Genomic DNA, 23,773 nt, shown 5'->3' with positions numbered 1-23,773 from the left:
GTCTAACAGCATGAGTTGTGTCATTTAGCCAGGGCTCAGATTTAGTTTTAGGCTGGTTGTTAATGGGGCCACGGCATCTAATATAGTTTGCAGGTGGAATGAAACCAGGAGCTGAGCGCCTATGAATCTGAAGATACAGACTCAGGAATGACAAAGTTCTGATTGATATAAGCAGAGAAATGCTCAGCCTCACCAGCTCACCAGCTTACCGCTGCGTTTCTGCCACTCACACTGATGCTTCCTCCGAGGAGGTGGAACTGGAATGCAGCAGAGGTGAAAACAGTTTGAGATTATTTGAGTTTTGTGACATAGTGTGTTATTTTGCTGGAAACAGCCATCACAATTTCTGTGGTCACCAACAATACTTAGGTAGGATGTGGGACTTAAATGATGCTCATTTGGTAGCCGAGGACCCAAAGTGTGCTAGAAAAATATCTCATGCTATTACACCAGCAACAGCAGCCTAAACTGCTGATAGACAGCAGGATGAATCCATGTATCCATGTCATTTTTGGTTGTCTGTGACCTTGAAACTGTTTGGCCATTCTTCTCTGACCTTTACCATCAATAAAACATTTTCACCAAGAAACTTGGCCCTTCCTGGATTTTTTTTCCAGACTATTCTCTGGCCTAGTTTGTGCAAATATTCAGTAGATCAGCAGTTTTTGAAATATCCAGACCAGCCAATCTGGCACCAATAACTACTGTACTGGGTTGTACCAATCAAATTAAAATATTCAGTTTTGTTTGGGATCATTGTCCTGCTGCATCATTCAGTTTAGGCCAAGACTTAGCTGTTGAACAGATGGTTTCACATTTGACCCTAGAATACCTTGGCATTGCAGAAGAGTTACAATTACAGCAAGGTGTGCAATTCCTTTGGTTACAGAATGTTATGAACAGGATAAAGAGGGGAAAGGTGGTTGGTCCACACGACATACATTGTTGGATACATTGGTATAAAGCACACCACCACTGGAGTCTGAAGCAAGAATTGTGGTGACTGTCATTGTGTGCTGTCTTTGGTCCAGACAGCACACAATGATCAGTAAAAAAAAAAAAAAAAAAAATCAACACCCGTCCTGTGAGCCTGCAGAAGCCTGCAAGCTTGAAGGCCCTGTGGAGTATCTTGTCTGTTTCCAGGACTGCACTCTTCTGCACAGAGATCTTGGATATTGGTCCCTGGATCTGCTGGAACCACTCGCCCAGTTTGAAAGTTACTGCCCCAAGTGTTCCAATTATCACCTGAACCACTGCTGCCCTCCACCCTAGAGCTCCTCACTCAGCCCTTCTTATTTCACAAGCATCTCGTGTTCCTTTTCCTCATGTTGCCATCACTACATCTATCACTATAGCCTTCTTCCTCTGGTCATCCACCATCACCATTTGTCCATTTGTAAAAGTCCCACAGGATGTTAGCTCGATCATTCTCAACTGCCCTAGGGAACGGGACTTCCTGGCCATGTTCTGTACAGATAATCCTGTGCCGAATGTGTTTCACTAAAGGATAATAAGTGAATGTCCACAATTTAAACTTTAATTGCAGGGGATTATACTAAAGCAATTTAGCAAATAGTAATAATGACAAAACAATAATCAAATCACTTAATCTATACTTATATAACTTACCTACTCTGAGCTAATGCTGATTTTGTTCTTATCTTTGGTGAAGAGAGGTTGGCGAGAGAATGAGCACAACCAGACCTAAAGTTGCACTTATCCCTTTGTTTCCAAGTGGATGATCATCTCCAAACAGCTGGCCATCCAGTGGAAGTATAATGTAAACCAAAATCCTTGTGAATTAACCACATAACATGGAAAAAATGAGATGAGATGGAAAGACAAAAATTACAAGATCAATTCACAGGTTCACAGATTGTGCTGCTGTTTTCACACTCGCATCCCTGCTGGAATTTTAACTTGAACCTCTTAGATCCAATCTTCTGAACTGCTCATCTCACAGAAGACAAAAAGGAAAGAACCCAAATCTCTATTACAGCCCACTTTTCTCCCCCCTCTCATACTAGCCATCACATCTTCATATTTTGGTCATTCAGTCAAGCTGTTTACGTCTAATCATCCAGTGTCCACCCACACCCTATCTATCAGTCTCTGTTTATCCAACTTTAACACAAAGTTTAACCTTTAAAACCACTTTATTACATATTCTTTGTTATTTCTAGTATAGAGAGTTCACATCACATTTAAATATTCAGTCACACATGGATATAATTTATTCTGTTTCATTCAGTTTATGTAATTCAGATTTGTTTTTAGCACATTTTCACATGAACATTTATTGTAACATAATTCCTTTATAATTCAAATACAGAAGATAATACTTTCTTTTCATAATGTTTGTCAATCAACGTTTATTTATTTTTAAAATTTATTTTAGTCATCTTCTTTTATAAAATCATACATTTTGTGAGTCAGACATTCACTGAAATTAGTGGCTCCAGTGTGTCATGTTGACCCATCCTGCACCAAACACACATCCACATACACTCACACACACACACCAAGGTCAGACTCTGTACAGGCTCTCAGTGAGGCCAGTTATTAGAATCACATTTATTGATTTATTATACTAGTTAACTTAAACATTTTTATTTTTATTTATTTTATTTTTGATTCAACATGCCAGTATTGACCAATTGAACATATTTACATTTGCTGTGTTACAGTTTGATCAGTTTTAAGCGATTGTAGCAGTAAAACCTCATATAAATCCTGGTTCTGTGTTTAACAATTATTGTTCTGATTCAGGATTTTGTGTGACAACACAGTTATTGTCTTCCTGCGTTCCTGGCTCATGTGCACACACGCACAATCACAGACACAATACTGAGCCATTAGAACATTTTCACTACTCAAACAACATTTCACATTTATATATAGATCTAACTAATTTTGATTTATCTTTGAGTAAGAATCCAAATGCCTTATTATTAGGACATACAGAAAAGCTCTGTTTTTGCACTTGGATCATTTTCAGTCACAATCCACAGGCTGGATTTTAAGACCGTTTACCCTCCGTTAGCTGTGATATAGAGGTAGCCGGGCGTTGGGTGGGGATGGCTTCAGTCTCTTTTTGCCCTACGTAACACGGCAATATATATAGACACAGCTGCTATACAGCAATGTGAAAATACATAGTAACATATTTAAAGGCGCATGTAATGATTACGAAAAAAAGACAGAAGGAAATCATAATTATAATGTATATAATATAATTATTATAATAGCTTTTAGGCATTGCTTAATGCAATTAGAAATTAGTTATTGTAAAAATTCCCAGTGTGCATCTGTTATGTTAGAATTTGTGTCAGCCTCCTCGAGCGGAGGTTTATAATAACCTCATGTGCAGCAGTCGGCTGCTCTCGGTTTTCTCTCGTGCTTCATCGGCATTCCTGGGCAATTCAGTGCGCGCGCCCTCGAGTCCAGCTTCAGCAGCAGCACGCGCACCTCAGGAGACAGGATCGGGCATCTGCAGAGCCCGACACGTTTCTAAATAACACCGGAATAACGCCATGAGATTACATCGTCTTTGATGGAGGTGATGTTTTGGTAGGAACCTCTATCGTAAGATGCTGTGGTGTTGTGCGAGGATCCTGAATACCACAATGAAGCTGCTATTTTTGGTGGCACTCTTATGGCGCGGGGCATTGTGCGGATCTCCGAGCGTCCAGATTGGTAGGATTTTTATATCTGTCGTCGCCCGATCGTTGTCATCCTCACCTTTCCTGTTCCAGCGTGTATTAAAGCTCGTCTTTTACCCGTTCAAACCTTTCCTTTTCATTGTCTTTTCGTGTCTTCTTTATTGGCCCGTGGGCCTCTCTCATCTCCATCCTCTTTATACTGCTGTCAGTAACGCCAGGCCTCGTGATTGCACGGCTGCTGCTGCTGCAGTGTTCTAATTGAGTTAATATGTTTATCATTTAAATAGTAAACTAAATAGATCAAAAAATAAAATGAATTATATGCGTCCCAAACGTCTTGCTAACAATGCAGCATTCCGTCAATCTGCAATTGCTCCTGTGTGCACAGAAGTCTTAATGGTGCTGTCATAGGGACAAGTGAAGATCTAAGCTCACTGAAACGCAGCACATGAGACTTATTTCCTGAACTGCATTTCTTGTTGGACCTTATATCCATCAAGCCCTTAGTGGAAGTGGGTGATTTTCAGCATTTCATTAAAATGTTAGAATAAGCTATAATGAACATTACTGGTTGTTTGTGTAAAGTTTTCCATTATTACACTTAGTTAGCTTTCAAATCTACAGTATTTTATGCTATTCAGAGTTTTTCCTCCTCAGTCACATTACACTGCTTTTACATTTGAACTATAAATCTCATACTTTACACTTTACATACTTTACATTTACTTTACATACATGATACAGTGCTGGAAAAAAAAATGTTTTTTAAATATCACAGCAGCCTTTTCTCTTTGGAGTAGGTATGTTTTTCCATCTGAACTTAAAATTTTGGTTCAGCTGGATTGTTTGGCTCGTACTTAGTAAGACTGGTTGGAGTAGACTAAAACATACATTTATATTTTGAACAAATTTTAAATTATATTTGAAACTTTTATAAGACATTGTTGTACCAATTCTGTCTTCTGAGGACTGCATAAGTCTAAAAATGTAGCTTTTCACAAAAAGCTACTTCCACACCTTGGTTAAGGTTTATTAAAATATATTAATGTAACTAAAATTCAGAAGGCTCGAATAACACGTTGCAAACAATAATTGCACTATGAAAATGTTGCAGTATTGAAAATGTTATTGAAAATGTTACTTAAATATTTCTGAAAGATATGCAAACATTAGAAAAATATCTCTGTAATTTTTACATTTCTGGCATTTTACAATATTATTTTTGCAAACGTGAGCCTTCGGGTTAAAGGCTCATTCTTGTATCACTCTCTTCCACCCTAAAGAGGACTATGGATCACTAAGCATCACTCCAGTTCTTTTTGCCCTCAGCCCATGTAGTATGCTTCTGATGATGTCTGATTTAGGAGTGACATGGCATTAATAATGTGACAGCTATAGCAGGAGCATGTCTAGAGAGGGGTGTTGGGTGGCAAAGGTTTTGCCAAATAACTGATTTTGTGAGACACACTACTTAAAAAATGGCAAAACACTTAGGATCTATCAATATGTTAAATGTGTTAGCTCACCATTTCCGTTACTGGTAGTCCAGAAGTCCAGCTCCCAAAGACAACAACTAACTGTGGCCATCAAGAGGGCAGTAAATTATAGGATTAAGACTGGCACTTAAAGACACTTAAAGACTATATAGAGGCAATGAAAGATATTTTTCCCAAAATTTTTCCATTTTACTATATGACGAATTAGTCCAGCATTTCAAAGTATAAATGCTTGCAAAGATATGAACTCAAACACTGCTGATTTTGTAGTCTGGCCATTTGACAATATTTACGCTAAACCTGCAAGGGGCTCTTAAATAGAAAAAAAAATCAATTGTGAAATAAGACAAAATTATACATTTCTTAAGCAGAGGGTTTGCTGACCTATCTATAATGGGCAGCTTATCTGCCACATCAAGGCAGTTCCACAAAGTCTCCAGATGCTACTGCTGATATGGGTCTGTGAATGCAATCAGGCAGAAGAGAAGTATCTTTGGGCTGATTAAGGAATGGGAGCTTTAGAAAAATGATTATATATTCTAACCTAACAGAGACAGAGAAGCAGATATTATATATGTATACTTCAAAGAATTTGTATTTCATGTGCTATGATGAAAACACATGAAATATCAATAGTAATTAAATTTTTTTTTACTAATTTAAAGGGGCAGGAAGAAGAAGAAGAAGAAGTAAAAAACACTTAAAAATCTACCAAACTGTGCTGGTGCTTCCCATAGACTAAATTGTGTTTATTCATAGGCATGAAGTCCATTTCCTTATTTAACATCAAGCAAGTAATTTATATACTTAGCAATGAATAACATGGCCCCTAGAATAATAATGTAGTCTTGCAAGACCCAGCTGCTGTGTCCACATGACAGAATTGGTAGTCTGATGCTAATAAGACACGAACCCTAAATACCTCAGCTGAACACCTAACCCCTTAACCCAACTCTAACCACAATGCCACGGCTGCCAGAGGTAAGGCGAGATCAGAGAAAGGGTATGATAACCGTCTGAATAAATGCTGAGCATAAAAGTTGAATGAAAATATAATTTTCTTAATTTTCATGTTTAAGAATTTCAGGTTATTACCTTCCCTGGATTTTTAAAATATTCTAACTAGCGAAATCTCAGATATTGTAATGTATTTCTTTCAAATTATAGATCTAAATTAAGAAAGGGAAATACAAATGTCATACTTTTATCTTTAATTGTTTTTGAGGTATATTCAAGAATGGCTTCAGATTTCAATGTGCCAAAATGGCCTGAAAACTATGATATATGAAGGTAAAAGCACATATGTTCAAACTTTGAACCAAAAGATTAACATTTTTAAGCAAATCACAGATAGTGAATCAGAAAATGTTCTAAAAATGTATATATTTGTAACATTAAAACAACACAGCTTAAGACCAATTGAAGCAACTTCCACAGGTTGGAAATTACAACCTCAAAAGCAGTCTCTTTATTTTCTGTAATGTGACCAGAGGTACCACCTGCAAACTGAACCCCAAGATGCTCTCTGATGCTTTCATGAGAGTGGGAATGTGTGTGGATACTACATAGAAAGAACTTAGGCACAGGAAAAAGTGACTGTATGAATGTGTGAATGCACCATGTTGTATAAAGCTTGTTGAGTACTCAAGTACAGTAGAAAAGCACTATACAAGAACAGTGCATTTACCAATCCTACTTTATGACTAGCCTATGTAAAGACGTCACATATTACCTTATAGAGGACTCCGTGCAAATCCTTGAAGCAGCATTCTGGACAGTAATTGAGGTATGACAGCATGTATGAACATTTCCATTTCACCTGAAGTTCTGGAATGCATGACTTGATGCCAGAGACAATCGTTCTAGTAGACAAACTACACAAAGTGTAGTGGAAATATTTGTATAAAGCTACTTAAAGATGCGCCCTTATTCCCAGATGATCACCACTGCAGGAACCTCTGCATGTTTGATTTGGCACATTTTTATGCCAGATGCCTGTGTTGATGCAACCCGAGGGATTTGTCACCTCCCGGGATATAACAGGGGATTGTTCACTTTGTAGGCAAATGTGTAAACAATTACACTGTGGAGCCATAATTTAAAACATAATATTTCAGAAATATAGTATATTCTGTACAATTTGTAGATTATAGTGTAGAATATCAGGTATGTGTACACATACAAGTAATTTAGCTTATGTCCTTAACAGAGTAGACAAACAGACAATAGCAACATGACACAGAAAATAAAGCATATTTATATTTATATGTGCAGAGTGCAGATCCATCCATTCATTCTCTTCTGCTTATCCTTATGAGGGCCAAAGCCTATCCCAGCTACCATTGGACGAAAGGCGGGGTACATTCTGGACAGGTTGCCAGTCTGTTGCAGACCTAACACATAGATACAGACAAAATTTCACACTCTCATTCACACCTATGTGCAATTTAGAATCACCAGTTTACCTAATACTTCTAACTGCATGCAGCATACCCGGACAGAACCCACACAAACACGGGTAAAACATGAAAACTCCACATAGAAAGGCCCCGGCCACATAGTGGAGATGAAATCCGAACCTTCTTGCTGTAAAGCAACAGTGCTAACCACTGTGCCACAGGTATATAATGAAATAAAATCATGAAATAAATGAGGTATGGATAACTGTCAATTATGTATACAGTATGTATTTCCAGATTTGTGAATATCCAGCCCTACATTTACTGTCACATTTGCACATATTGCCAATTTACAATCACCTGTTAAAATAATCCTGCTAAGTGGGGACTGTGGGACAACAGCTGAGTAACCACAGAGACCACGCACAGACATCCAAACTCCATACAGACAGCTAGATGGGCATGAGCTAATCACCACCAACACTGACATATCCTCCTTTCTTGTGTCCAGTAGGCTAGTTTATGTGTGTTTATTCTTAGATGGAGTCAGTTATGTCTTAAGTTTTAAAAAAAATTTCTAGCCTTTGTTGTCTGGCAGCTTTTGCAATCAGAATTATGATCTGAATGCAGCGTGGTAGCAAACACATTTCCTTTTCCAAGATGAGCTCTATAAAGTCTCTCTTGGCTACTCTTGTTCATGTGCCTCCTTTACATGTTAAGTTATTAATTTCTATGAACATTATTTCTGTTATTACAGTACATGTGTAACATAACAGTGTCAAAGCTGAAAAGTAAGAGAGAGAGAAAAAAAGGGCAGAAAATATATAAAAAGATAAAGAGAACAGAGAAGCAATAAATCGCCAAAAGCTGCAAGTTTAAGAAAAAAAACATACAAGAAAACAATCACAAACAGCACCCGGAAGAGAAAAACAAATCAACCGTCTTGTGTTGTATTTGTGTGTGTGTGTATGTGTGTGTGTGCGTGTGTAGGTGTGTGTGTGTGTGTGTGTGTGTATGTTTATGTGTATGCATAAGGTTCCTGGCTCCAGAATTGCCTGTGCAGTGGGTGCATATGTTTGAGTGTATAATGCCCACTTGGAACATGTATAGTGTGTTCTATGGAGAGGTTTGTGTAAGTTGTAAGTTGGGACTTGCAACATTTTGATCGTATTTAAGCATATGTGTGTCCAGGTAACTTTAATGGAGAGATCTCGCTCCCATTTTTCAGCTGGAAGTAAAATTGAGTCATCGATTTTTAACAATAACATTTTTTGATAACAATTTAGAGATACAAAGATTTAAAAATGCTCTTGCCCATGTATGCATTTCTAAGTTCAGCTGACGGCTGTTTTCTGTACAATGGACTTGCTGATATTCAAGAAATTTACTGTTGCTGATTCCATAATTTGATAAAAGTTCTTTGAATGAAAATAAGTTTTCTCTTGAATAACATGTTCTGGACACCCATTTGGATTGTTTCAAATGGTTGTCAGTTTACATGAGGTAAAGGAAGACTTTGTTATTTTTAGAAATTCCCAGCAGGATGTCAGAGAAGTGTTTCTGCAAAGACTTTTAAGGCAGTTATGATTCTTAACTCTAGAGCTAATAAAAGGCAAATCAGAGATTTTTAATTTTCTGCAGAATGCTAGTTCTAGGTCCAACCATGGGTTGTCTACTGAGCTTGATTTGATCCAATTTGAAGAACAGCAATCTACTGGCTAAGAAGTAGTGATAAAAGTTCCTCATCCAAGCTGTATATGATATCTTACCGAGTCCTTATACCTCTGCTGGCACCGTGACCAGCTGCTGATGGTAGCTGGTGAAAGCATCTCCTCTGTGATAACAGCAAGTAAGCAACAACCTAACGCTCACAATCCAGCACACATTGCAGAAACATCTTTGTGCCCAGATATTGTGATAATGTCAGAGGCCTCAAGACAGATAGCTCTGATAGAATTGATGGTTCCTTGGAGACTGCATAGAGGGCATTTGGAAGGTAGCTGGCCAAATGCCAGGGTGTTCTGGAAGAGTGTTGGAGGGTTAGCCAGCATGCCCTGTGGGTTAGCAAGCATGCCCTGTGGGTTAGCAAGCATGCCCTGTGGAAGTAGGCTGCAGAGGCGTCACCGGCCAGTCTCTCCACAGAGCGTACACACTGCTAAGCTTCCAGGTGCTTGTGGATTGAGAGGGGTGATCCATGGCCAAATGCTGCTGCAGCTAGGGCATGATCAACCTCGGCTGGGTCACCTGGGTGAGGGTGTAAGATGTTGTAAGATCCTAACACCTAATGAACCCAGGATACATCACCAATGATGCATCCCAGCACATCCATTGGATGTGCATACATTTCTGAAATTTCTGATTTATACTTGCATTTCAAATTATAAAAATGATTCGTTAGAGACATCATAGTAAACAAAATCACATTTTTCCCACTCTGATGTTATGTTTTTTGTGTGCTTTTAGACCAGTTGTGGTAATACAGTATGTGGAAATGAAAAAAATAACTTCAGACATGTGAGGTTGTGCTGAAAGGAATGTTGCCAAAGAAGGCAAGGTAAACCATTGTTAAAGGTGAAATACCGCAGAGAGCTATGTGTTATAAATCTACCTTCCACATCTGCTACAGTCTTACTAATGGTAATGTTTATGTTTCTTTTAATTAACATCACTCTGCCTTTTTGTTTTGAGTTGTAACAGGACAAACGTGAGTGAACTGTGGAGTGGTGAATGTATGTACCGATTTTTTGGACATATGTCCTTTAGAGAGACAATGTCTGCCTGAGATAGATATCTCTGTCTCAGGCAGACTCTAGCTCAGAATTACTGATTAGTATTTCTATTGCTGTTCCTAAACCCAGACAACCGGGGAGTTCTGGGTCAGGAAGGGTTCCCAATGTAAAATATTTACCAAATCAAACATGCTGATAAATAATAAGATTTCCATATGGGATTGGCCAGCGCTTGGCTTAACCAGCCGAGGTTGTCAGACAAGAGAGAGAGAGAGAAGGATTCTGAAGTAAGCTAGCTGAAGTGGTAGAAAGTTTCCCCATGTGGAAAAGACTGGTGATTGGAGCAGACTTCAGTGGACATGTAGGTAAATGGAAGAAAGGTGATGAGGAGGTGTCAGGTAGGTATGAAGTTTATGAGAGAAATGCAGAACATTTGAACTAATATAGAACAAACAAACAAAAAAGTAAATAACTCAATAAATATGAAAAAGGAGAGCCTAAACTGCTGAGATTCCATATCACATTATAAAAACATTTTGACGAAACTAAAATTTAGCAATTGTTAATGAAGGATTGCAATTTCTTTGTTGTTGTTTTTTAAGACATAAAGTGGTAAAAATGTCCCTATCTCAACATTTTTGTAGCTAGAAAACCTGTTTCTCCCCTTGGTTTTGTTTTTCTTTATGATCACGACCTTTTCTGTCTCTGTTTTTCTCAGGTGGTTTATTTCCCAGGGGCGCAGATCAGGAGTACAGTGCATTCCGAGTTGGCATGGTTCAGTTTGGGATGGCAGATTTCAGGCTAACTCCACACATAGATAACCTGGAGGTGGCCAACAGCTTTGCTGTTACTAACTGCTGTAAGTATTGATCTCTTCATTTTTAAACAAAAAAAAAAAAGAATTATTTTTATTGGGTCATTATTTAAAAGTCTAGAATAATACTTGAAATTTAAAAAAATACAAACATGGCAATATGTAGCAATAGTTGTGCAGTGTGCTGTGGCTGTTCATCCTAACCCTAAACCCTTCAATTCAGTTTTATTTATATAGCACTAAATCACAACAGAGAAACAATACAGAGAAAACAGAGAAAACCCCAACAATCAGATGACTGACAATGAACAAGAGCTATGGTGATACTGGGAAGCAAAAAACCCTTGTTAACAGGAAGAAATCTCCTAGAAGCTGAAGGCTCTGTCTCATTCTACTTTTAAATATCCTAGGAACCACAGTACGCCCACAGTCTGAGAGCAAAGTGCTCTATTTGAGTGATACGGTACAGTAAGGTCTTTAAGATAGGATAGGGCCTGATTATTCAAGACCTTCCATGTGAGAGGAATGATTTTACATTTGATTCTGGATTTAACAGGGAGACACTGAAGTGAAGCCAATATTGGGAAAATATGCTCTGTCTTTCTAGTCCCTTTCAGTACAGTATGCAGCAGCATTTTGGATTAACTGAAGGCTTTTCAGGGAGTTTGTAGGACGTCCTGATAATAATGACTTACAGTAGTCCAACCTAGGATTAATAAATGCATGAACTGGTTTTTCAGCACTCTTACAGGATGTTTTGAATTTTAGAGATATTGTGCAAATGGGACAAAGCAGTGCTACATATTTGTTAATATGGACATTGAAGGACATGTCCATGATTCTGTAGTTTAACTTATTGGTGTGTGTTATCTGGTTTCATGGATAGAAAAAAATTGTGTCCTCTGCAAGGCAGTGGAAATGTTTTCTATGCCTTCTAATGATTCTGCCTAATGCAAACATATTATGAAACACAATTGGTCCTAGCATGGAACCCTGTGGAACTCCATAATTAACTCTTCATTTACATAAGCAAATTGAAGTGTATTAGATAGATGCCATTTAAACCATTGCAGTGCAGTACCTCTAATACCTACAACATTCTCTAATGATAAAATATTGTAGGAATATAAGAAGATTATTTGTATTCTTCACTAAAGCTGTTTCGGTACTGTGACATGCTCTGAAACTTGAAAGCTGAAAGTCAAAGTCAACTTTATTGCCAAAAACCATATGTACTGGTCATACACAGGAATTTGAAACTGCAATTCTCCGACGGCCCTCAGTGTACACTAAAACAATATAAACATAAAAATAAAATACAAGTCTTATGTACAACACAATACAATTTTACATAAACAACAGTGTCCAACACAATCAGAGTGCTTTTTGGCAAGAGTTCGTGTGCAAGTGGGGGTGGGGCAGTCAGTGAAAAGGCGTCGGTAGAGGTCTGGGGGGGTTCAGAGGGAAGAGGTGAATGCAGGTCTGGAGTTCGTGTGTGTGAGAGTTGCGAGGGACAGAGCAGGGAGTGAATTCAGCATCCTAACAGCCTGATGAACGAAGCTGTCTCTCAGTCTGCTGGTTCTGGCCCAGAAGCTCTTCAGTCTCTTTTACGATGGCAGCAAACTGAAGAAGCTGTTGGATGAATAAGTGGAGTCACCTGTAATGCAGAGGGCTTTCAGGTGAAGCGGGTGCAGTAGATGTCCTGGAGGGAGGGAAGAAAAGTGCCCACAATCCTCTCCGCTGCTCTCACTACTCGTTACTTTGCAGTGCAGGAGCCATACCACACAGTGATGCTGCTCTGTGGTGCCTCTGTAGAAGGTGCTCGCAATGGGGGATGAGGCTCTTGCTCTCCAGTTTGCAGAGGAAGTAGAGTTGCTGTTGGACTTTACTGACCAGTGATGCTGTGTTTTTTGAACAAGAGAAATCTTCTGAGATGTGCACACCCAGGAACTTGGTGCTGCTTACCCTCTCCACAGCAGCACCATTGATGGTTAGTGGGGTGTGCAGGGTGTGATGATCTCCTTAGTCTTCTCCACATTCAGGGCATATTGTTGTCACTGCACCACTCAGCCAGGGCTCATCATTGTTGCTGATGTGACCTACCACAGTTGTGTCATCTGCAAATTTGATGAAGATGTTGGAGCTGTGTGATGGTGTGCTGTCGTGGGTCAGCAGACTGAAGAGAAGGGGATTCAGCACATATCCTTGGGGAGCCCCCGTATTCAGTGTTCTTGTGTTGGAGGTGTTGCAGCCGACCTGTACTGTCTGCGGTCTTCCTGTCAGGAAATCCAGCAGCCAGTTACACAGCGAGTTCCTGATCCCCAGCAGATCCAGTTTGTGAATGAGTTGCTGGGGAATGATCGTGTTGAATGCTGAACTGAAGTCTATGAACAGCATTCTGACGCATGAGTCTCTAGTGTCCAGATGTGTGAGGGCTGAGTGAAGGGCAGTTGAGAATGCATCATCGGTCAAGTGGTTTGACCGGTATATGAACTGAAATGGATCCAGTTTGGGGGGAAGAGATGTTTTAAATGGATGCATGACTAACTGTTCAAAGCACTTGAGGGTGAGTGCGACCGGATGGTAGTTCTTAAAGCAGGAGGGAGGAGACTTCCTTGGTACAGGAATGATGGTGGAGGCTTTGAGGTATGTGGGAACGACAGCCTGGCTCAGTGATGTATTAAAGATGTCTGTGAAGACATCTGTGAGTTCTGCAGCACAGTCCCTGTGTGCTCGTCCAGCTTTGCGAAATCCTTCTGGAGTATTGCCTTTTCGCTTCTCTGATGCAGGTTTGCCCTTGCTGTTCTTAGGCTCACCTAATCCCCAGCTCTGAAGACTGCATTTCTCTCCCTCAGAAGCCTGTAGACCTCACCTGTGAGCCATGGTTTCTGATTGGCCTGGATAGTGATAGTCCTGGTCTCTGTGAAATCATCGATGCACTCTGAGATATAGGAAATGACAGTTTCTGATTATTCCTGCAGGTCTGTGGTGTTGTCACGTGTGGCGGCCTGTTTAAAGACCTCCCAGTCTGTGGTGGAAAAAAACAGTCTTCCATTGTCTCTGAGACCACATACGTACCTGCTTACAAACTGGTTTGGTGACTTTGACCAGGGGCTTGTATGCTGGAATTAGCATAACAGTTATGCTAATTCCAGGTAGGCAATTCAATTCAGTTCAGTTTTATATATATAGCACCAAATTGAGGCGACTGTGGTTCAGGGGGTTGGGGAGCTCATCTGTAACCGGAAGGTTGCCAGTTCGATCCCCCAGCTCTTGCTGTCCTGGTCATTGTGTTGTTGGGCAAGACACTTTACCCTACCGCATACTGGTGTTGGCCAGAGGGGCCGATGGCACGCTTCTGTCAGTCTGCCTCAGTTGTACAGTGAGTGTGTGAATGTGAGAGTGAATGAATAGTGGAATTGTAAAGCACTTTGGGTGCCTAGAAAAGTGCTGTATAAATGCAATCCATTATCATTATTAAATCACAACAACAGTCGCCTCAAGGCGCTTTATATTGTAAGGTAGACCCTATAATAATGCATACAGAGAAAAGCCCAATCATACGACCCCCCCCCCATGAGCAAGCACTTTGGTGACAGTGGGAAGGAAAAACTCCTCTTTAACAGGAAGAAACCTCCAGCAGAAGCAGGCTCAGGGAGGGGCGGGGCCATCTGCTGTGACCAGTTGGGGTGAGAGAAGGAAGACAGAATAAAAGACCGGCACCAAGGTGGTGGAGGGAGAGGGCTTTGTAATCTCCTCTCTGAGTGGTGAAAACATTGTCCAAAATGGGTTTTTTCCCCCTGTGTAGGAAATTTAATGTGTTTATGCAGTTTGGGAAGCACAGTATGCACGATGCATGATTGAAATCACCCGCTAGGACGAGAAAAGCATCTGGGTGGGACATCTGCTGTTCACTGACACGCTGATACAGTTCATTTAGTGCCTCACTCCTGTTGTTGTTACTGGAGCAAGGAGGGATACAGACAGCAACAAACAGTATAAATTCCCTCAGTAGGTAGAACAGTCTGCACTTGATGATCATAAGCTCCGGCAGAGTTGAACAGTGTTTGCCATCCACAACAGCGTCACGACACCAGGCATCGTTGATGTAACCACAGAGTCCCCTTCCGTGAGTCTTACCCCTTCATTGAGAGCACTGTCTGCCCAAAAGCAGAAGGCCGCCCCTCCCTGAGCCTGGTTCTGCTGGAGGTTTCTTCCTGTTAAAAGGGAGTTTTATGGGTCATATGATTGTTGGGTTTTTTCTCTGAATGTATTACTGTAGGGTCTGCCTTAAAATATAAAGCCCCTTGAGGCAACTATTGTTGTGATTTGGCGCTGTATAAATGAAGTTGAATTGAATTGAAAATGAAAAGCATGTTAGCTGGTCGAACTGAATGCTGCTGTTGGGAATGTGATTGTTAAGCCAAGTTTCCACAAAGGCAAAGACACAACACTCCCTCACTGACTTGTGGACCGAAGTAAGCGTACAAGATCCAACTTGTTGTCCAGGGAGCGCATGTTGGTGGGTATAGTGGGTTTATGTGGATTAGCCGCTAGCCTACCCCTCTTCTGTTTTCTCCCACACCACCTGAGACGTTTCCACTGTGGGCGAGATCTAGTAGCAGGGGTTGCTGATGGTGGATGCCTCCAAAGCAGTCTGCAGTTCCTCAGAGTAATTCGTAGCTCTTCCATGTCTGAAAAGTTTGTGGATTTGCTTTTGTTGATTTTTAGCAGGAGCTCACAACTGTATAAGCGTTTTTGTGAAAAACAAGAAAAGAGCATAAGAAAGACGGGAAAACTGTTTTATCGGGACAGAGAGCAGCTGCTGCATGTGTCCACACCGCCATCTTGGAAAGATGGTGAAATAAATAATTCCTCTGCAGATGATCAGTTAGTTGTTTTATAGCTACTCTTTCAGAATTTTTTTAAATAAAGGGAAGTTGGAGATTCACCTATAACTAACGAGCTAAGCTCAGGTGATGATGTTTTAGATAGCGTTTAACATTGACGGCTTGAAGGCCTGTTGCTGATTATTTAGAGATAGGCTGATCATATTTAAGACTGAAGCATCAATTAATTGTAGGGTTTCTTTGAGCAGTCTTGTAGAAACGGGATCTAAAAGACACATTAATGATTTGGTGGAAATAAATAATGAAGTTAATTCAAGATGGAGACCATGTCTATATTGGGTCCCTCAGTCCATGACCAATTCTAGATATCTATATGACGTCCAAACAAGTTTCACAATTTGGACACCTAAACATGACCCAATTTGGATGATAATATGTTGATCAACATTTGAACTTTGGATTGGGTAATATTTTTGGACATCATGTTGACGTCTATGACAATTGCAGGAAATTTGCATGATTAATAAATGTAATTTTTTAAATTGACAAATATTAACATTGATTTTGTCAACATGATACAAATGAATATGGATTATGTATAAACAAGTATAATTTATTATGTGTTAGCCTATTGATTTCTTCACTACACGTGGGTAATTCTTTTTGTTATTTTGCATTTTTCTGTTTTTCTTTAACTGGTTTATTTATTTTAGTATATCAACTTATTTGTTTGTAACAAGGTTAAAAATGTCATTTATTAAAATCTGTTGATATATTAAAAACGATGAAATCCATTTAAAAATGTAAAATAATAATGGTTAAAGTATTTTTGAAATTGAAATTCCCTTTGCTCGTTTAAATTTGTGAAGCAATGTGTATATATAGTTAATTTTTAAGGTTGAGAGAAGGTGGGAGAAGTTGTGATGGAAAGTAAGAGAGGTTTGTGGTTTTTCTGCTGGTTTATAAAAATGATCTCTAAAATGAGTCAAAGTTTGACTTTGAAAAGACATCCACAACAACCATATTTGGACTATAAATAGCCCGTACACCGTGGCCGTACCGCTGACAACAACATACGTTCAGCAGAGTTTGAAAAAAAAAAGATGTTGCCTGGTGTTATAAAACAACCCCTTCAGTGGACCAAATTTGGAAAATGATTTATGAAAGACGTCACGCCGACGTCACTTTCCACAGTGGGATACTTAATACCAATTCTCTCATTCAGAATAATTCACCTTCCTGCAGCCACACAGCTGGATCATGTATGCTGACACAAAATACAGACATTTTTTCTCAACAGATGATTGGAACTGGCATTTTAATTTTCTTCTCTTAAGTGTAATTGGTTATAGCTTATTACACCTGGCCTCTTATACTGTTTTATGCAGCTTATAGAAACTTAGCACTGTCTACATCAGATATAAAGCCCTCTAGCTTTTAATTGGACAGAAGCACTTCTTTTTTAAAAATTTTTGTGTTGCTTTGTTTTAGAAATATTTAATTTTACTTGTTATTGTGAACCACAGAATTTCCACTCCTATTGTAACTACTGTGCTTAGTGCTGAGCATCTGAGCATTTTATCTCCTAACTACTAACTAGTTAGGAGATAAAATGCTCCTAACTAGTTAGTAGTTCACACTCCAGTGAATGCATCAGAAAGCAACTTGTAGTACCCTAATTTAAAAAACTGTTCTTCAATGTGATTAAATATAAGTGTGCGTTTAGTGTTTATTTGGGATAAAGGCACTGGGACACTTAATGAGTGCAAATATTCTTCCCAGGTCCTGTGAACTCACTGTTTAATTTGTACAATCTTTCTCTTCTTCTCTCTTTCCTAGTTTGTTCCCAGTTCTCTCGGGGTGTCTATGCCATTTTTGGCTTCTATGACAAGAAATCGGTCAACACCATCACATCCTTTTGTGAGACACTTCATGTCTCCTTCATTACACCTTCTTTCCCAGCAGAAGGAATGAATCAGTTTGTTCTCCAAATGAGGCCGGACATCAAGGGGCCACTAGTTTCATTAGTGGAATACTACAAATGGGAAAAGTTTGCCTATCTGTATGACAGTGATCGAGGTAAGGAAATTCTCATCATTTATCGCATAAATATTGCTAGTGCTTAATTTTGAAGATAAGATACTGAAATAATTGTAAATACAGAAAATGTTAAGCAAATGCAGAAACTTGCTACAGTTATAGAAAGCACAGCAAGGCAGAGAAATATGCTTCATATAAATAGAAAAGAATGAGATAGAGATTTGTTCTACAAATGTATAAGTTAATGAATTATTAATTATTAATAATGAGACTCTGTGTGTGTAGGTCTTTCGACTCTTCAGGTAATACTGGACACTGCAGCAGAGAAAAAATGGGTTGTCACTGCAATAAATGTAGGAAACCTGAAAGATGAGAGAAAGGATGAAGCCTACCGGTCCCTGTTTCAGGTACTGGTATTCTGCACTTATATTGGAATGCAAGAGAGACGGAGAAAATCAAATTCTAGACACAAATTTAAAATTTTGGTCATAACAGCTTTTTCATCAGTTTAGGCTGCTAACCAGCATTTTCAACAGTGTCTTCTGTTATGTTATTTATTCTTTGGCAAGTACATGCACTGCAGTTGGCCTGATGTGAAAATCCTGACTATGTCATAGTAATTTAGCAAATGACACAGTCCAAAATATTTAAGTTATTTTGCTTAGATTATAACAAACAAGCTTCTCTTTCCTTTCTTTTCTCTCTTCAAATGAGTTGGAGAATTGTTCCAAGAATTCAGTCTTTTTATTTTTTGTTCACAGTTCAGTGGATAAATGTTGAAATAACTCCATATGGTTTTTTCAGTTATTTTATTTAAACCATGTTCACAATTCTCAAAAAAGTGTTTTTACAAAACAAGTCTTTTTTTCACCAGCACTCAGTCCAACTATTTGACATGAAAATAAAATAGTCACATTAATCCAGCTATATGAAAACATTTTATCAATATCTAAAAAGCAAAATATCCTCATATAGTGCTGAGCATCTGAGCATTTTATCTCCTAACTACTAACTAGTTAGGAGATAAAATGCTCCTAACTAGTTAGTAGTTCACACTCCAGTGAATGCATCAGAAAGCAACTTGTAGTTAGTATGTCACCCAAGGATATTTGGCACGCAGACTGGAGCAGCCAGGGATCAGAACACCAACCTTCTTATTAGTTGATGGCCTGGGCATCCTTCTGAGCTACAGCCACCTCTTCCCCTTGGTGAAGGACCCTCCATTCATCATATACAACCCTCTTCTGGAATGACGATTTTTCCAGAAAAAAACCATCTTCATTATGTACAATAAATAGTAGCGGAAGCAGTCCAAAAGGAATTCCATGAAGGAAAGGTAACAGAGTCTAGGAGTCCAGGGAACACATGAAAGTAGGTTAACAGAAGGTAACAGAATTTAAAATGGACTAAACACTCAGAGAAGCCAAACTGCTGTTGCCTCACAGCAAGAAGGTCCTGAGTTCAATTCCACCATTAGGCTGGGGTTTTTCTGTGTGGAGTTTGAATGTTCTCCCCGTGTCTGCGTAGGTTCTCTCCGGGTATTCCGGCTTCCTCCCACAGTCCAAAGACATGCAGTTAGTGAGGACAGGTTGATTGGAAACTCTAAATTGCCCAAAGGGGAGTTAATGTTAGTGTGAATGGTTGTCTGTCTCTGTGTGTTAGCCCTGCGACAGACTGGTGACCTGTCCAGGGTGTAGCCTGCCTCTCACCCTAAGACAGCTGTGATGGGCTCCAGCCCCCACCCACGACCTGAAAAAAGCGGAAGCAGATGGATGGATGTTTTTTTGTCCTGCATCATGACCTGGGGGGCAGAGCTATGGCTTCCAATACCCACTATTAGATGCTTACATGGAGAAATCCTATGAACATAAGTGCGCTCACACACACAGGTGTGCACACAAGTGTACAAACAGGTACTCACAGACACACACTATTTTGGTTGGCTGCTGCCTCTAAACATTTCATGCATTATTAGTACTGTATGCTGCTCAGTAACATTCAATATTTATTATTTACCTGTGGTTTCCCTACTGTGTTATCTTCTTTTTGGTTGTCTTTTTTTCTCTCTCAGCAGGTGATCAAGCAGATTTTCAGTGTCTTTTCTCTCACTATCCCTCTTTTCCTCTATTTTTCTTCCCCTCTCCTTCATTTAACTCTCTTCCCAACCTCTCTTTCTTTCTCTTTCCTGTCCCCGGTCCTGTCCATTCTGATTGTAATAACTCAAAATGAAAAAAAATAAAAATAATAATAATAATAATAATAATAATAATAAAAACAAATATGACAATTAAGTGGACCATATAGCAATAGCTGTAATGGTCTACTTGGGAAAACAAATCTGTTGGGCACTTTTCTTGGTGTTTAGACAATAATTCTGATTGCTGATTGAAAGGACATAAAAAAAACCTCAAAAAATAAAAACATGCTTTTATGCACTTATTCTAAAGTTAGCTCAGCACATTCCCACTCCCACCACATACTGACACAGTAGCTAGTGCCTTACAATTTGAAGCCTATGGGTCCTGACCAAAACTTGGTCTGTGATGTCTTGGGAAAAGGGCTTTGTCAGCTGTACAGTGTAGCAGCAGTACAGCTGTACAGCATTGTAGAGTATACTTTGCTTTGATGTTATCTATTGTTTTTACATATGCTTGTTTTAAATACTAAAATAAGCTTAAGCTTTTAGTTTGTCTTTTCCAGAAAGCTTTTCAGGGTTTTGTAGCTAGTTATAATAAATATCTTTGTCTAACCTATGGTGTCAAGCAGTATGTGGCAGCACTGCACCTCAGGAAGATGCAATTTGATCTTGTACTGTGAGCACACAAATCTTTAAAGACTGTGTAATAATGTTGGATGCTTGTTGTCTTATTTTTTTAGGACCTGGAGATCCGTAAGGAACGACGCATCATACTGGACTGCGAACAAGATAAAGTGAAAGACATCATGGAGCAGGTTGATTTTTATCTTGTTACTGCTGCTACCAGTAGGAGCAATATTTTCTCTCCATCAAAAATGAAGCTGATTCTATAGATCTATTCTTTACTGGGTCATTCCTTAAAAAACAGTGAATGTCTCTCATCCAACCAACTCAGAGTCAACTGATAATATTTCTATATGTGTGTGTGTGTGTGTGTGTAAAAGAAGTAATGAAACTATGCAAAACATACTATTGGAGACTTTTGTTCAGTATTGTGGTTATCCTGGATGTTTTTTAGGTGTGATACCAGACCAGACATGAACTAGTCATGATGGTGTCTGTGTCATTTTAATTTTCCTAAATAACAATTAAATGAAACTAGTATACTTGTTTTGAAATCTTTCAAATTCTATTCTGGCAGAGTTAATTTCCTCTTCGGTAAGTACCGTTGGCCTGTTTCCATCATCAGATGGCAAACAATGGAAATGATGTGTGCTTAGTATCCAGTATTTGTCTTTTCTACATGGTTAGCAAAATGATATCGTGTAGAACTTTCACTGTTCACATGCAGATGGCTGCTACATAATTATTAGTGTTAACTTACACTGTAATGATGATAATCTAGAAAATAGTTGGATTTTCTTTTTCAGCTTGGTTTGATTGGCTGGGTCAAAACTGCGATCAAAACTAAAATTAGACCCCTATCTGCTAACTGCTTTACGGTACCAGCTCATGATAATCATTTGGAAAACTCTATTTTGATAATGTCACAATTATCAGAACTGGGCATGTTGCTCATGACATCTGCAAATGCTGCAAGTTAAATCTGCAAAGCACAAGCTGTTAAATAGTGAACATTTTGAAAATATGACAAATGCATACAAAACAGTCAGTTAATTCTGGGGGAGTGGACTTGTTTTGACTGATTTTAAATATTTGTATGAACCCTATATGTTGCATCTCTGTCTCAGAAGACAAAAAAAAATACAAAGAAAAGTAGCTAAATAGTAGCTACTATACGGATAGCATGGTGGTGCAGTTGTTAGCACTGTTACTCTGTGGAGTAGGGTTACAATAGAAATCAATACTCTGATATGAATCAAAATAGCTATTGGATACACATTAGCAGTAGTATTGATACCAGATGTGCTATCTGAATCTGAAAGCTTTTTGCAAACCAGAAAAGTTTATTAGGGTCATGAATAGGGATGGGTACCGGTATCCGGTGCCATTATGGCACCGGTTCTGACATAAACGGTAGTGACAGGACCGAAAAGCAGCGCACATTTCGGTGCTTTTTTTTTTTCCTGAGATGTCATACACTTTGGATTCTAGCTAATCATTTTACCTTTGCAAGCGTAGTAGGCGGGCCCAGGTACGTACGTTCTTTTAGAGCAGAGCTACAGATTAAAAATGCCCAAGGCGAAGCGGTCAAAGTCTGGCTGTACTTCACAGCAAAAGATGCAAACTCAGCAGCCTGCAACAAGTGCTTTAAGGTGATACTGTGCAAAGGAGGTAACTCCTCGAATCTGATGAAACACCTGGCGACGTATAGCGTTTTTTTAAAAGCCGAGAAATGCACCGTATTTGATAGCTTGCTGCGAGACCTCACACCAAGCACATCTACTGCGGGTGTGGTGCCTGTTATCGGACCCGGAGTTAGCAACATCCCCCAAAAACCCGAAGAGTAGAGTCTTGGCCCCTAGCCCTGCCAGTGTAGCAGAAATGATGACGGATGATGATGGCAGCAGCAGCCGTTCTTCTCTGCGTGAGTAGCTTAATGTTGTTCGTGTGTAATTTACGTTGAGTACGCTAACCACGTTATTACATTAATGCATGTAAGGTGAACTAGCAAACACCGTCGTAGTTACATGCGGCTGTCTTCTTGTTTGATGGCAGATACTCCCTTCACCCTGGCCAAAAAGGCTAAAATGACCAAAGAAAAAGTGGAAAACAGTTAAACATGAGAGGTTTTTGGACAAAGTTTGTGTTTTTTCCATTGATTAAGCACTGCTTCCAGCCAAGAGTGATGCCATAAATCCCCTATAGCTGCAGAAAAGGCTAACATTGTTATCTTTTTACAAAAAAACACCTGCACATGAGAGGTTTTTGGACCAATTTTGTGTTCTCCATTCTTTAAGCACCGGTTCGAGCACTGTTTAAGCACCGGCACCGTTTCAAAAGTACCGGTTTGGTACTGGTATCGGATAAAACCTAAACGATACCCATCCCTAGTCATGAAGACTTTTGAAAGGTCACTAAAGCTCGTGTTTCTAAAAAAAAAAAAATGTATTAAACAGTTATCATAAACATTAACTTGGCTACTGCACACAACTGTCAAACTTGTAGCAGTTATTCAAGAGCCACATTACCCGTCTGTTAAGTTAGCATTAAAGTAGCGGCTATTTCCAATAATAAAATAATCATCTTAATGTGGGAGCTAGGCAGCAAGTATTATTAGTTCTGCAAAGTGTTGTAATCTGTAATGTTAATAGACAGTGATCATTCAACAATATAACATAATTATTTCTGCAACATGTTCCTCTTACAGTCCCAGATAGGTGGAGAGAAAAGTCTATTATCAACTAGACAGAAACAGTGGTGGTATATCTTACCAACTCTATTTGATCAGTGATGAAAAATTATGTGTCGAATCACCAGAAGCAAAGTGAGACTTCAGATAAACTTTTTTTTTTTTTTCCAAAAGTTGATTCTGTTCATCTGGACGTAGCGTTTTGTGGGAGAAACGTTTCGTCACTCATCCAAGTGACTTCTTCAGTCTCAGCTGACTGCAGGTTTCCCCAATCTTATAAACAGTACATTTGCATAATGACTGAAACCAGCCCACTGATGGAACAATGGGCTG

General features: G+C 39.2%; 1 protein-coding gene across 5 annotated transcripts in view; it reads left to right on the top strand.

The window, feature by feature from the left end:
* Positions 1-3,404: 3,404 nt before the first annotated feature.
* The window catches only part of LOC146386235 (glutamate receptor 2-like), a 111,361-nt gene continuing 90,992 nt past the window's right edge, over positions 3,405-23,773 (top strand). For 3 of the 5 annotated variants that reach the window (XM_084932323.1, XM_084932322.1, XM_084932321.1), the window contains exons 1-5: positions 3,406-3,696; positions 11,005-11,145; positions 17,790-18,029; positions 18,276-18,397; positions 20,868-20,942. In XM_084932323.1, the coding sequence (XP_084788449.1) occupies positions 3,591-3,696; positions 11,005-11,145; positions 17,790-18,029; positions 18,276-18,397; positions 20,868-20,942 (684 nt within the window). In that variant the 5' untranslated portion in view covers positions 3,406-3,590. Of the gene's footprint in view, positions 3,697-11,004; positions 11,146-17,789; positions 18,030-18,275; positions 18,398-20,867; positions 20,943-23,773 lie in introns of all 5 variants that reach the window. The other 2 variants (XM_084932325.1, XM_084932326.1) reach the window with 1 other exon arrangement.

Source organism: Perissodus microlepis, chromosome 6, assembly GCF_051167445.1.
Source record: "Perissodus microlepis isolate ML-2025 ecotype Zambia chromosome 6, ASM5116744v1, whole genome shotgun sequence".
Classification (NCBI taxonomy): domain Eukaryota; kingdom Metazoa; phylum Chordata; class Actinopteri; order Cichliformes; family Cichlidae; genus Perissodus; species Perissodus microlepis.
Note: the sequence above shows the minus strand (reverse complement) of the source record. Positions and strands in the feature narration are given on the sequence as shown.